Genomic DNA, 15,530 nt, shown 5'->3' with positions numbered 1-15,530 from the left:
GAGGGCAGGCCTTCTCCCCGGTGTGCTCACTAGCCCTGTGGTGTGTGTCCTCAGATGCGTGGGCTCCTCTCTGAGTTCCTTCCTTCTGTGCACGAAACAGGGACCCCATGGGCCCTTGTGAGGAGGAATGAGTGGGAATGGGGGTGCAATGACTGGCAGGTGTGAAGTGTCCCAGCCACAGCTGCAACAGCCTGTCCTGGAGTTAGGGGACCAGTGGGTCCCCTACAGGTGGGGAAAGGAGCCTGGCTGCTTGTACCTCCTCTGAGTGTTCCTCCCTTGCTTTGGCCTGTCTCTGCTTCTCACTTTCTAAGCCTAAACTGCGCGCTCCTTCCTCCCACATTGAACTTGCTCCCAAGGGAAAGCTGCCTGAGTCATACCTAGCAGCAGCGCCCCACTGCGACACCAAGTTACGGGGTAGGAGGCAGGGGCAGTTCTGGCTTCCTAAATTCACAGCCCTCCTTTGAGCTGGTCCCTTAGCTGGTGGAGAAAGAGAGCTGAGCACCCTTTCCCACCTACCTGAGTTCTGTAGGACCCTCGGGGCTCCCCTAATCCCGGCATCCTGCAGGGCCACTCTCCCCTCTGCCACAGCCCAGCTCACCTTCATGAGGTCCCGATGGTGTTCCAGCACACTGCAGGTCGTCTGCCACGTGTCTTGGTAGCATTCCCATGGGTCCACCCTAACATCATCAGAGAGAGGTTTCCATCGGTTTCCATTTCCACACACCTTTCTTACCGTCTCCTTCTAAGACCATAGCCTAGGACCCTTGGCAGACCTGGCCATACTATGAGCTCAGATCAGTAAGGCAGATAAAATCAGGGTGTGAAACACTTTTCTCATCCTCAGTCTCCTCCTCCACAAAATGAGAGGGGTATGGTGTGGTCTTAGGAGGATGGATGCTGGGGCCAGTCTGCCTGGGTATGATTCCAGTCTCAGCGCTTTCCGCCTGTGTGACTCTGGGAAACATATACGACGTCTCAGCGTCTTAGTTCCCCATCTGTGAAATGTGAGCATCTCCAGTAACTGTCTTATGGTTTTGTTAGAAAGTCTCAGTAAATTTCCTAGGTGCAGGGACTAGTAGTACAGCGTCTCGCTCTTATTCTTACCCTCAAATGGCAATTCTCCTTTGGGCCTTCTGGGATTGTAACAAGGATTAAATGAGCCAGGCCCTCATCAAGTGGTGGCCAAGCTTGTGCTTGACAGGCTTGGAGTCCTGGAGAATCAGCTCTGTTGGCCTCCCCCTGTGCAGGGGTGCCGTGTCGGGGGGGAGCAGATTGGAAGGCACAGGCCGCAGGCTGGCCAGCCCCTCCTGCACACTCAGCTACCTCAAACTGATGCAGCACTCCGGCGTAATTGCCACTTAATGAGCTGCTAAATCAAGATATTTCTCGAACATTTTCTTAGCATTTCCCTGTGCGCCCTCCCGCTCCCCTCCCCATACATATACATTTAAGGTTCCCAGAGATGAGATCTCAGTAGCTGAAAACTCTTAGAGAGTCAGCTTGCCCTGAGCTGGCTCCTTCTGACCCTGACCACCCCCTCCCTGCCCCACGTGTGCATGTGTACCCAAAGATAGACAAACTCTTGACCTGCTAAACAGGTCCCTGTGTCAGGGACCCTCCACAGCCTACCCCTTGTCTGATGCTAGCTCCTAGACTCCCCAGTGTTCTCAGGTCTGGGATTCATGATTTTCCAAGTGTGGGGCAAGTAGTAGGGGCAGTAAATGTTTATGGAATGAATGAGAGAATTATTCTACAATCTTCTAAGCACATCCAAGCAGTAACAGCCTCCTGGCCAGTGATTTCCCCCTCCAGAGATCAGGAGTTAACAACGTTAAGTGGCCTGGTTTCTAATCCTGACTTGACCACTGACACACAGACATACCATTGCTCAAGCCCCTGGACTTCTCCAACCCCGTTTCTCACCTAAGACAAAGCAGCTGTCTGTCTACTTAACCTTTGGCTTGAGGAGGATGAGAGAGTCTACAAAGGGCATGTACTTCTCACACAAATGGCACTGATCCCTGTTTAATTATTATTGTCCCTTCCCTTCACAGCTCCCACTCCCGCCCACCCTGTCTCTTCCCGGTCTGACTCTCCACATCCCACATTCTGAGGTCAGTCAGCTTCCCACCATCTACTCCCTTTCATGGAAACCTCTAGATGACTCTCATTTTTCCACTGGGGAAATTATAGCACAAATGGTGTGCCATTATTTTTTCAAAACATCATCTTCTAATGCAAATTATAATGGTAGGAACTTTGGGGAGCATAATTAGCATAATTAGCGGAAGCTTGCTTTAATTACACAGCAGGCTCAGCTGACGGTGGGGTGTTTGGGGGAGGGGGGGTTGCCATCTTAGCTGCACTTTCTGACCAGATAGGCAGTGACAAGCAAGGCACCCACTGGGCGTGACTTGGTCTGGCTGCCATAAAGGGCAAGGCTTGTGGGCCCCATGTCGCACCACTGTCCCAAGTCTGTGAGAGGCCCTTAGAGAGCCTGAGTTCGGGGAATCGGCAATTACCAAGACCAGGGACATTCCCTGAAAGGTAGTGAGGATTAATGCATGTTAGTGGGAATGAGAGTGGGAGGCATTTCAGATTTTCTGACCTTGCCTCATCCAAAACCAAGTGATGCTTCTAGAAGCTCTAAAGATCACTTCAAGACTCAGAGGTGCCAAAGTAGATGAAATACTTGAATTTCCCTTTTTAATTTCAGGGCCCCATAGCTTGGCTCAAAATTAAAGTTACCAGTTGGGCCACCTGGAGGTCTACCTAATGATTGCCCACAGAAGGCTATCATTCTCCCCCTCAAAACTTTTCAGGATCCAAATCCTTGCTGGGATTCTTTCTCAACCCCTCACTTCCCCACCCCATGAGTCCTGGGCCCACCTGCCCCTGGCATCACCAAGCCAGCCCTACCTGATCCAATCGGAATTCTGGACGGCCAGCTGACACATGATGAGACGGTGCCGGCTGGACACCAGGCCCTGGGGAGCAACAGAGCAATCATTGGGAGACTCCCTCTGCTCCCCCATGACACCCCACAACCCCATCCCAGGCCACCCCAATATAAAAGTGCTGCCGTTTTTGTTGGTGAGAGGGCATGAGGGATGTGACCCCTTCACTTGTCCATCTGCCACACAGACAGGCATGGAGTGGCAGAGGGACAAATAAAGAATGGAGGGTGTGCAGCGTGTACCACCCCAACAGGGTCACTAGATGAGCCTCCATCTATGAAGCAATCCCAGGTGCCCTGCACAGAGATGAGACTTAACTCAGCAAATGTTGCCTTGTCTCATGGCTCAGTCTGGCTGGTTGGGTGACTTCCCCCAGGGCCCACCAAGTTGCATCTGTGGGAAAAAGGGGGAATGTCTGCTAGAGCTCCTAGATTTCCTGGGACATGTGGCAGGGAGGTAGGGGCAGGGAAATGAATTTTACATCAGATTATAAGAGGCATGGGCCATTTTCTCCTAAAATCCTGGCAAAGACTTGCCCTCTGCAGCTCACCCCACAGCTAGCCACAATTTGGCATCTATCCTATCAAGTAGCACCCAGAGTCAGCTGTCTGTTAATGAGTTCTGGGCCCAGCAGGCCCTGTGAGCAGTGGGTCCTCAGAGATGCTGCTCCAACACCCACCCACACAGGTCTGACCATGGTCCTGAGCTGGGAGACAGGCCTGATCTGGGGCATTTTGCATTTCCAGGAATTTTAACAGAGACAGCAGGGGGGGCAGTTTTATGCTGGAGGAGCTATCAGGCCAGAGAAGGGGTGAAGGACAGGGCCAAAGGAAGGAACCCACCTGTTTTCCGTAGGAGTCGTGGACAGGGGAGACAATCCCACCAATCACGATAAACCTTCCAGTCTTGTGCAGATAATCCCTGGCTCTTTCTAATTAAGAAAAGAAACCCACACGTTATAAAGAGGAAAGGTGCAGAGGAAAGGAGATAGTCACCAGCAGTATGTTCAGCTCTGTATGCTAAGGTCTATTTCCCATTTTTCTTGCCATTTAAATAGTAAGTGTCAACTTTCAAAGCAAACATTGGCGATTTAAAAGGTTAAGGAACCAGATTTCAGCCCCCAGAGCAAAAGGATTTAGAACTCATGGGGATTAATCCTGTTTTAAAGGTCCTCAGTGGGTCCTCTGTGCAGCTCAGGAGGGTTTAAAACAAGCACCTCATTAACAGCCATTAGAGGTACACACTGGAATTTACTGCTATTGTCACTTGCAGAAATTCCAATGTGGAGGAACTTTTTTTTTTTTAAAAAGCTTCCTTATAATATGAAAGATGCGCTGATTGCCTCCCTAATTATTCAGAAGAGAAAAACCACCCAAACAAATTTAAAAGACCTTGCACATAATTATGGAGAATCAGCAATCAACCCAAAGACCATCCTCATTGGTGCTGGTGGAGAGAAAAGTTGGGCTACTGGCTTTTTTTCTTAGGAAGAAAAGAATGTTGCTTTTCCAAATGTATCAGACAAGCCCAATTTTATTTTGTGATAACATTCAGCAAACTAGGAAGGGGCTGAAAAGTCTTCTATCTTACTTCCTAGGGAGTTCATTGTACAAACCCCAATAGGGCCTGAGCTCGCACCGCAGAGGAAATCTGGCCTGGAAGAGAATTTTTAGGTGGACAAGGGCCTAAGCAGCAAGGCTGGCCATGTAATTTATAAGCAAGTTTCCAGGATTAACTTGCTACCTCTCTTAACATTCAGAATTCTCTCCACATTAGGTGCTACCATTTTTTTCTTTCAATGTGAAATCTCTTAGATGAAAAGAATTAATTTCAGCAGTGTTTTAGATTCGCCGAATAACTGAGCAGGTTGTACACAGAGTTGCATATACTCAAACACCACCCCCCATATCTTTTTAAAAACCCCCCCCACAGTTTCCTCCATTATATTAATAATCCTGCACTGATGTGGCACATTTGTTATACTTGAGGAATCAACACTGACACATTATTAACTACAGTCCATGAAAGGGGGTTCGGTGATGTACCCAGGATGAAACCAGAGAATGGAGATGCAGGCCAGGTTTAATGAAAGGGACAGAGATGCGCCTGGGCAGGGCAAAGATGGAGTCTGCACCAAGGGTGGTTGGAGGTCTCTTTTTATATAAGGGTCATAGGGGGTGGATAGATTCCATAGCCTGTTGGAGGATTCTGGTAGGTCAGAATCCTTCCAACTTGAACCTCTGGGGCAGGGCTAACGAGGCCTTTTGTGTTCCAGGTGGGGAGGGGCACGGAGGGGCAGGTCTGTGTGGTGCCACGCTGGGCCTCCACAGTCCATAGTTTACATTAAGATTCACTCTCTGTGCTCAAGACTTCTATGTAAGTTGACAAATGTATAACATAACTCCGTCATTATAGTATCACACAGAATATTTCACTGCCCTAAAAATCCACTATGCTCCTGCCACTCATCTGTTCTCTTTCTCCCAACTCCTGGCAACCAGGAGTTTTTATTTATTCTATAGATTTGCCTTTTCCAAAATGCCATAGAGTTGGAATCATCCTAGTATACAGCCTCTCCAGACAGGCTTCTTTCATTAAGTGGTATGCCTTTAAAGTTCTTCTGTGTCTTTTCACGGCCTGATAGCTCATTTCTTTGTATCACTGAATAATATTCCATTGTCTGGAAGTGCTTCAGTTCATTTATCCACTCATCTACCAAGGGACAGCTTGGCTGCTTCCAGTTTTTAGTGATTATAAATGAAGATGATATAAAATTCGTATGCAGATTTTTGTGTAGACATAAGTTCTCAATGCAGTTGAGTAAATACCTAGGAGCCATATGGATTGGGTGGTAAGAATATGTTTAGCTTTGTGAGAAACTGCCAACTGTCTTCCCAAGTGGCTAGCACATTTTGCATTCTCACCAGCCCTGAATGAGAGTTCCTATTGCTCCAAATCCTTACCAGTATTAGGTATTGTTGGGTTTGGAGATTGCAGCCATTCTAAAACGTGGGTCATGTTTGATTTTTAAAAGAGTAATATTACTTTGTTTGTTTTCACGTGTTATTTGGGGGTCAAGTTAAAGGCCTCATAACGAAACTCTTCTGCTATTTGAATGAATTCCACAGCCCCTCTTTCTTTCTCTTCATGCCCCAGTCTTCCTCAGGATCATTTATATCTGGCCCTTGGCTGTCACAGACTCTCTCTGACCTCCAAAAGCTGCCTTCTCCTTACTCTCCACTGAGAGTGAGGCTGAGCCCTGCTTTCAACGCCCAGCCCTGCCCTGCATCCAGCATTCTCCCCCCCTGCCCTTATTGCCCTATGTCCAGTCTAAAGGACCTGAAAACTGTTTCTGAAAGTTTATGCCCCAGCTCCTCTTCTGTACTGCGTGTCCTCAAAGCCAAGGGCTTTGCTGTAGATGAGAGGTCCCAAAGTCGAGGCTAAAGGAGAGGCGCAGTTAAGATGCATGTGAGAAGCAAGCTGGATATAAGAGGATTTGTGTTCAGCTGCTCGTAGGTCAAACAACCTTGACATTGCCTGTTGAACCACTGCATGGGCATAAGAAAATACATCTGTGTTCCAAATATGGCCCAGTCTGTCACCTATGCTAAAGATTTCTTTGGCCCGAAGGCACCCAGCAAAGTGACTTCTTTACTGAACAACAGATAAGCAATAAGTGCTCACACTCAGCAGCACCTCTAGCTGCCAGTCCCTATTCTTGCCCTCCAGAGCAGCGTTTTTCAACCTTTTTTTATCTCACGGCACACTTGAACCTATAGTTAAACTTCTGCAGCACACTTAAATTATGTTGATCAAAAAAAGAGTTAAAAAAAGAATATACTTACTGTGTGTTGAACTCCTTTCAAAAATAATTTAATTAATGATCTCTAAAACTTTTTCATGGCACACCTAGGATCCTCTCACAGCACAGCAGGGTGCCATGGCCTATCATGAAAATCACTGATTTAGAGTGGGCTTCCATGGAGCGGCCTCGGCCCAGAGAGCCATTCACTCCATTCCTTAGACCACGCTCCAGAATTGCCAGGGGAAATTCATTGTGCTAAGGAATCTCATTGCCTTGCCCTTTTCTTCTGGCCACGATGAGGCGCCCATTCCCCTGGCAATGTCCCAGCGTTCACTGCCTGACAAAGGAGCAGTAGCTGAAAGGAACAGTCCCAACCCCAAACCCTAAAAAAGACACTTGATAGGAATAGTTAAGCCCAGAAAAGTTATGATTGGGATCACACAGTTCAGTTCAACTCGATACATGTTTATTAAGCACGAAACACCACAATGGAATTATACCGATATGGGGGTAAAGATGACTTTATTATTCTCCAAAGGTTCACAGTAAAAGAAAACAGAAGGCTATACTGTTGGCTGTCATGAGAGGCCAGTTGGGATGAAGGCTCTAGCAGTGGCTCTCAGTGTTGTAGCTTTACTGCAACCCACCAGGAATGCATTTTATTATTATTATTATTATTATTATTATTTGGCCGGGGCTGGGTTTGAACCCACCATCTCCAGCATATGCAGCATATGGGGCTGGTGCCCTACCCTTTTAAGCCACAGGTGCTGCCCTAGGAATGCATTTTATATCATAACACAAACGTATGTATGTATATGTCTGTATATTTAACTGAAATAAACTCATGCCCTTTCTATAGTATCACACATGGATAATTTCTAGTGTATTGTATTCTAGTAATCAAATTTAAATAAAAATCTGGTCACAACCCACCAATGGGTGACAACCTGTAGTTTGAACAACTCTGCTATAGTCCAGATACCAGAGCAAGGAGAAAAAGGAACAGGAGAGATTAATTTTGCCTGGGGAAGTTAGGAGTGGCTTCTTGGAGGATATATACTTTTAGTTTGGCCCTGTAAGAAGACAGGGCTTCAACAGACAACCTGAGGGAAAGCTTTCTAAGCCGAGAGGATTCCCAGCAAATACTCAGAACTGGTACAGCAGAAAGCATATCTACCAAGTGGTTCCATGTCAGTCACTACAGTTGAGATGTGGGGGTAAGTGGGAAGGAGGGGTGCTATTGGCTAAGTAAGTTGAAATCAAACTGTGGAGGGCTCTGAAAGTCAGGCCAAGGATCTTTACCCCAGAGACCACTGTCAATGTGGTCAATGTGTTCAGCAGATTAATTACATCAGAATTGCCAGGGGTAGGTTATTAAAATGCAGCTCCCTAGGCCTCAGAGCAGTTACTGAATCAGAATCTCTGGGGTTGGGACTTAACATTCTGCATTTTTAACTGGTTTCCCCAGGTGATTCTTCTGTTCCCTAAAGACTGAGAACCATACACACGTGTAGACAACAACCACACGGCTGAGAACTACAGACAGTAAGAAATTATTGAAGGCTAGGAAACAGGAGCATGGCAAGCTGTGAGTTGGAAGAAGACTTCACAGAAGTCATAGCAAAAGTGGTAAAGATGATCTAGGAAGTAAAAATCCTACCTTAAAAGAGACAGTCACTCCAGGCCAGAAATTTGGTGGTGGGTCATGAGGGATGGATAAGAGAGAAGACCCATCCAAATCCCCCAAAGGGTGGTCAGGGGCACAGAAAACTGGATTCTCTGTGCCTTCTAGACATCTTGACCTTGCTTTGCCTCTGGAGCTTTGCAGTTAGATAGGTCACTGCCATGCCACCAACCTCTTGTTTTCATTTTTTTACCCATCACCTCAGGCATTTATCATTTCTTTGTTTTAGGAACTCTTTTTTTTTTTTTTTTTTGAGACAGAGCCTCAAGCTGTCCCCCTGGGCAGAGTGCTGTGGCATCACAGCTCACAGCAACCTCCAACTCCTGGGCTCAAGCGAGTCTCCTGCCTCCGCCTCCCAAGCAGCTGGGACCACAGGCGCCCGCCACAACGCCCGGCTATTTTTTGGTTGCAGCCGTCATTTTTGTTTGGCGGGTCCGGGCTGGGGATTCGAACCCGCCACCTTAGGTGTACGTGGCTGGCGCCTTAGCCGGTTGAGCTATAGGCGCCGAGCCAGGAACTCTTTTAGTTATTTCAGACATTCCATAATTTATGCTTGATCATAATCACCTTGTTGCACTATCAAATTATCAGTCTATCTAACTAAACTTTTACACCCATTAATATCCCCCACTTAATCCACCCCACCTCCACTACCATTCCCAGCTTCTGGTAACTGTCGTTCTAATCTCTGTCTCCATGAGATATTTGAATATTTGAATATTAAATATTTAATATTTAATTTAATATTTAATATTTTTAATATTTATCTCCCACATATGGGTGAGAACGTTGGAGATTTGTCTTTCTGTGCTTGGTTTATTTCACTTAATGCTCTCCACTTCCACCCATGTTGTTGTAAGTGGCAGGATTCCATTCCTTTCTTTAGCTATATAATATTCCACATGGAATTCCAGGGTCTATATGCACCACAATGAATATTCATTATTCATTCATCTGTTGATGAACATTTAGGTTGATTCTAAATCTTGGCTATTGTGAATAGTGCTGCAATAAACATGGGAGTCCAGATATTTTGTTGAGATACTGAATTCCCTTCCTTTGTATATATACCCAGTGGTGGGATTGATCTGTCGAATGATCTGTCCATAGAACAACTACTGTAGTTCTATTTGTAGTTTTTTGAGGAACCTCTATACTGTTTTCCATAGTTGTTGCGCTAATCACCTCAGGCATTTATCATTTCTTCTTTTTAGGAACTGTTCGTAAAACACAGTTCCTACCAACCGTGTACGTGTACTAGGGTTCCCCTTTCTCCACATTCTTACCCTTATTTGTTATTTTGTCTGCCTTTTTGATAAAAGGCATTTTGAGTGGGGTGAAATGACATCTCATTGCAGATTTCCATTTCTTTGATGACCAGTGAGGTTGAACATTTATTCATATACCCGTTGGCCATTTGTATGTCTTCTATTGAGAAAGGTCCATTTAGATCCTTTGTCTTTTTTTTTTTTTTTTTTGAGACAGAGCCTCAAGCTGTTACCCTGGGTAGAGGGCTGTGACATCACAGCTCACAGCAACCTCCAACTCCTGGGCTCAAGTGAGTCTCCTGCCTTCGCCTCCCAAGTAGCTGGGACTACAGGCGGCCACCACAATGCCTAGCTATTTTTTGGTTGCAGCCGTCACTGCTGTTTGGCAGGCCCGGGCTGGATTCAAACCTGCCAGCTGGATTCGAACCCTTAGCTGCTTGAACCACAGGCACCAAGCCCCTTTGCCCATTTTTAATTGGATTATTTGACCTTTTTTTCTGTTAGGTTGTTGGAGTTCGTCCTGGTTATTTAATCCCTTGGCAAATGGGTAGTTTGCAAATATTTACTCCCGTTCTGTAGGCTGTCTGTTCACTTTGTTAATTTGTTCCCTTCCTGTGCAGAAGTATTTTAGCTTGATGTGATCCCATTTGTCTAATTTTGCTTTGGTTACCTGCCTTGGGGATGTCCTGAACTGTTTCCCAATGTCTTCTTTTAGTAGTGGCATAGTTTTAGGTCTTAGATTTAAGTCTTTAATCTATTTTTATTTGATTTTGTACATGGTGAGACATAAGATTCTAGCTTCATTCTTCTGCATGTGGATACTGAGTTTTCCCAGCACCATTTACTGAAGAGACTGTCCTTTCCCCACTGTATGTTCTTGGCACCTTAGTTGAAGATAAATTCACTATAGACATGTGGATTTTATTTTGTTCTACTGCTCTGTGTGTTTGTTATTATGCCAGTACCATACTGTTTTGGTTACTACAAATCTATAGTATAATTTGAAGTCAGGTAATGTGATTCCTCCAGTTTCTTCCTCTTCGCTCATGATGGCTTTAGGTTATCTTGGTCTTTTGTGTATCCGTATACATGTTAGGATTTGTTTTACTATTTCTGTGAAGAATGTTATTGGTATTTTGAAAGGTTAGCATTGAATCTGCAGATTTCTCTGGGTAGTGTGGACATTTTAACAATATTGATTCTTCAATCCATGAGCATGGAATATCTTTCCATTTTTTTGTGTCTTCTTCAATGTTTTACAGTTTTTGTTACAGAGATCTTTCACTTCTTTGGTTAAGTTTATTCCCAGGTATTTTGTTTTATTTGAGCTATAATAAATATGATTGCATTCTTGGTTTCTTTCTTAGATGTTTTCCTATTGGCATATAGAAATGATACTGATTTTTGTATGTTGATTTTGTATACTGCTACTTTACTGAATTTGTTTATCGGTTCTAGTAATTTTTTTTTAATGGAGTCTTTAGGTTTTTCTAGATGTAAGGTCATATCGTATGAAATCAAGGATAATTTGACTTTTTCCTTTCCAATTTGGATGTCCTTTACTTCTTTCTCTTGTTTGATTACTCTAGCTAGAACTTCCAGTACTGTGTTGAGTAAGAGTGGTGAAAGTGGGTGTCCTTGTCCTGTGCCAGATCTTAGAGGAAACACTTTCAGTTTTTTTTTTTTATTCATGATAGTATATTATTGTTTTTATTCATGATACTTGTTATTGGTTTATTCAGGTTTTGGATTTCTTCCTGGTTCAATCATTGTAGGTTGTATGTATCTAGAAGTTTATCCATTTATTCATGATAGTATGATACTAGTTGTGCGTCTGCCATATTTGGCTTTGGTTGTGTTGAGGAAAGTTTCTCCTATACCTCCCGTTTTTTTGAGACTTTTTGAAGAGATGTTGAATTTTATCGAATGACTTTTTAGCATCAGTTGAAATGACCATATGGTTTTTGAACATTCTATTGATGCCAGAGGGGTTATTTTGTATATTTTGAACCATCTTTGCATTCCTAGGATGAATCCCACTTGACCATGTGAGTAATCTTTTTAAAGTGTTGTTGAATTCAGTTTGCTAGCATTTTGTTGAGGATTTCTACATCAATGTTCATCAGAGACATTGACCCATACTTTTCTTCTTATGTTGCATCATTGTCTGCTTTTGGTATCAGGGTGATACAGACCTCATAGAATAAGTTTGAGGGTATTCCTTCCTCCTTGATTTTTTGGAATGATTTAAGTAGGATTAGTATTAGTTTTGCTTGTAGAATTCAGCAATGAAGCCATCTAGTCCTGGGCTTTTCTTTGATGGGAGACTACTTATTGCTGCTTCTATCTTGATACTTGTTATTGGTTTATTCAGGTTTTGGATTTCTTCCTGGTTCAATCATTGCAGGTTGTGTGTATCTAGAAGTTTATCCATTTCTTCTAGAATTTCCAATTTGTTGGCATATAATTGCTTATTGTAGTCTCTGATGATCCTTGGGACTTTGGCAGTATTAGTTGTAATGTTCCCTTTTTCATCTCTGATTTTATTTATTTGGATCTTCTCTCTTTTTTGCTTACTTAATCTGGCTAAGTTTTGTCAACTTTGTTTATCTTTTCAAAAAAACAACTTTTTGGGTCAGGTATGGTGGCTGCCTATAATCCCAGCACTGTGGGAGGCAAAAGCTGGTGGATTGCTCCTCTCAGGAGTTGGAGACCAGCCTGAGCAAGAATGAGACCCCATCTCTACTAAAAATAGAAAAACTAGCTGGTCATCATGGTGGGAGCCTGTATTCCCAGCCACTAGGAAGGCTGAGGCAAAAAGTACTGCTCAAGTCCAAGAGTTTGAGGTTGCTGTGAGCTATGATGACACCATGGTACTCTACCCACGGTGACAGAGACTCTGTCTCAAGAAAAGCCAACTTTGTGTTTCATTGATCCTTTGTATTATTTTTCAGTTTTAATTTCATCTATTTCTGCTCTGGTCTTTATTATTTCTTTTCTCCTACTAATTTGGGGTTTGGTTTTCTTGTTCTTTGAGATGCATTGTTAGGTTGTTTGAAGCTTTTCAAGTTCTTTGATGTAGGCAATTACTATTTAAATTTCCTCCTTAAACTCTTCCTTGACCCACTGGTCATTCAGAAGCACATGGTTTAATTTCCATGTGTTTGTATAGTTTCCAATGCTCCTCTTGTTATTGATTTCTAGTTTTATTCCATACACTCAGAGAAAATACTTGGTTTGATTGCAATTTTTTTTGAATTTTTTAAGACTTGTTTTATGAGGTGGTGAGGTCGCTCAGTGACTAGGGCGCCAGCCCCATATACCCATATACCGAGGGTGGCAGATTTGAACCTGGCCCAGGCCAAACTGCAAGAAAAAATAGCCAGGCATTGTGGTGGGCGCCTGTAGTCCCAGCTACTCAGGAGGCTCAGGCAAGAGAATTGCCTAAGCCCAAGGCTAAAAAAGACTATTCTCTTTCCTTGTTTCCCAAAGAGATTCCGAATTCCTGAAAATTCTGCCTAGACTATCTTGGGAACTATGGTGCAGTGGAAATGACACTATACTTGGGATCAGACGACGTCTAGATCTGGGGTGACTCACTTCATTTTGTTGAGCCTTAAGTGCCATATCTGTAAAATGCCTTCTTTGCAAGGTTGTTATGATGATCAAATCAAATTATAAATATAAAAATGTATAATGCCAGATGGTTATACTGAAGAATGTCACCAAACATTTAAAGAAGACTTAAAATCAATTCTACATAATCTGTTCTAGAAAATGTGAAAGGAAGGAATATTTTTCAATTCATTTTATGAAGCCAGTATTACCTTGATACCAAAACCAGGCAAAGGTAGTACAAAAAAAGAAACTACAGACCAATATCCCTTATGTGTATACACACATAAATTCTTAACAAAATGTTATCAAATAGAATCCAGCTGTATAGCGAGAAAGAACTATATACCATAACCAAGTGGTGTGTATTCCAGGGATGCAAGTTTATCTTAATATTTGAAAAATTGTTCAGTATAATCTAACAGGCTACAGAAGAAAAATCACATGATTCTATCAACTGATGAACAAAAAGCAACTGAAAAAATTCAACATTCATTCATTCTATTACAAAAACTCTCAATAAGTAAAAAAAGAACAGAGTTTTCAACCTGATAGTGAACTACAATAACCTGCAAATTACATCATATTTAATGCAGAAACAAGAACTCTTTCTCCTTAAGATCAAGAACTAGGGAAGATGTCTGCTCTCACTACTGTTATTTAATATAGTACCAGAAGTTCCAGCAAACACAGTAAGCCAAGAAAAGGAAATAAAACCATCCAGATCGAAAGGAAATATTAAAAAATAAAAGTAGATGACAGGATGGTTTACTGATTTCCCAAGAAATCTGTAAGAAAATTCCTGGAACTAATACTTAAATTCAGCAAGGTTGTAAGATATAGCATTAACATAAGAGAATTAATTGTATTTGTAAAAGTTAGCAATAAATATATTGAAATTGAAATCAAGATACAAGATGCCAGGCACAGGGACATGTACCTGTGGTCCTAGGTACTGGGAGGCTAAGACAGGAAGATTTCTTGAGTTCAAGAGTTTGAGTCCAGCCTGGACAACATAGCAAGACCCCATCTCCTAACTTAAAAAAAAAATACAAGGCAACTTGTAATCACTCAAATGAATGAAATACCTAGATATAAATAAAATATATACAGTTTTTATATACTAAAATCTACAAAATGCTGATGAAAGAAATCAGAGAAGATACAAATAAATGTTGAGTCAAACCATATTTATGGATTAGAAGACTCAACACAGTAAAGATGTTAATTCTCCTCAAAATGGTATTTAAATTTAATGTACTTTCTATCAAAATCTCAGTAAGATTCTTTCATGTAAACATAGGTAACATAATTCTAAAATCTATATGAAGAGTTGAATGAACTAGAATACGTCATAGAAGTTTTACTTATAATATCCAAACACAGAAAACAGCCCAGATGTCCTCCAATAGGTAAGTAGTTAATTAAACTATGATACATTTATGCCATGGAATACTCCTCAGCAATAAAAAGGAACAAACTAATCATACATACAACAATTTGTATGGATCTCAATTTAATTATGCTGAGTTAAAAAAAAAAAGCAATCTCAAAAAGTTGCATACTATATGATTCCAATAACATAACATTGTCAAAATGTTGTCAAAAGATTAGTGATTGCAAGGGCTAGAGATGGAAGGTCAGGAAAGGGGGTATATGGGAGTATAACACTGTAGCTCAAGGGAGATCTTTGTGATAATAGCCTAGTTCTGTATCTTAACTTGGTTGGTTAAGTGAATCTACACATTTGATAAAATGACATACATGAACCTTACAGCAAAGTCGCAAAGTCAATTTCCTCTTTTCTTTTCTTTCTTTTTTTTTTTTTTTTGCAGTTTTTGGCCGGGGCTGGGTTTGAACCCACCACCTCTGGCATATGGGGCTGGTGCCCTACTCCTTTGGGCCACAGGCACCGCCCAATTTCCTAATTTATTTTTATCGTATTATAGTTACATAAGATGTAACTGTGATGATCTTCATGTTCATTCCCCCTAAAATTCATATGTTGAAATCTAATCTCCAAAATGTTGGTATTAAGAGGTGGAGCCTTTAGGAAGTGACTAGGTCATGAGCATGAAGCCTTTGCAAATGGGATGGATTACTGTCTTTATAAAAAGGACCTGATGAAGCCCATCGTCCCCATGTAAGAACACACAGAAGAACACACATAATGTATTAAGGCCAGACCCTCACCAAAC

The 15,530-nt window shown here is 42.5% G+C and overlaps 1 protein-coding gene across 1 annotated transcript in view; it reads right to left on the bottom strand.

The window, feature by feature from the left end:
* The window catches only part of NMNAT2 (nicotinamide nucleotide adenylyltransferase 2), a 155,895-nt gene that overhangs the window by 33,800 nt on the left and 106,565 nt on the right, over positions 1–15,530 (bottom strand). Inside the window, exons 2-4 of the mRNA XM_003785638.2 lie at positions 3,800–3,888; positions 2,920–2,987; positions 599–677 (exon numbers count right to left, since the gene is read on the bottom strand). Coding sequence (XP_003785686.1) covers positions 599–677; positions 2,920–2,987; positions 3,800–3,888 — 236 coding nt within the window. The remainder of the gene's footprint in view (positions 1–598; positions 678–2,919; positions 2,988–3,799; positions 3,889–15,530) is intronic.

The sequence above is a fragment of the Otolemur garnettii genome, unplaced genomic scaffold, assembly GCF_000181295.1.
Source record: "Otolemur garnettii isolate 467f Iridium unplaced genomic scaffold, OtoGar3 scaffold00016, whole genome shotgun sequence".
NCBI lineage: Eukaryota > Metazoa > Chordata > Mammalia > Primates > Galagidae > Otolemur > Otolemur garnettii.
The sequence above is the reverse complement of the archived record's forward strand: the minus strand, read 5'-3'. Positions and strand labels throughout refer to the sequence as shown.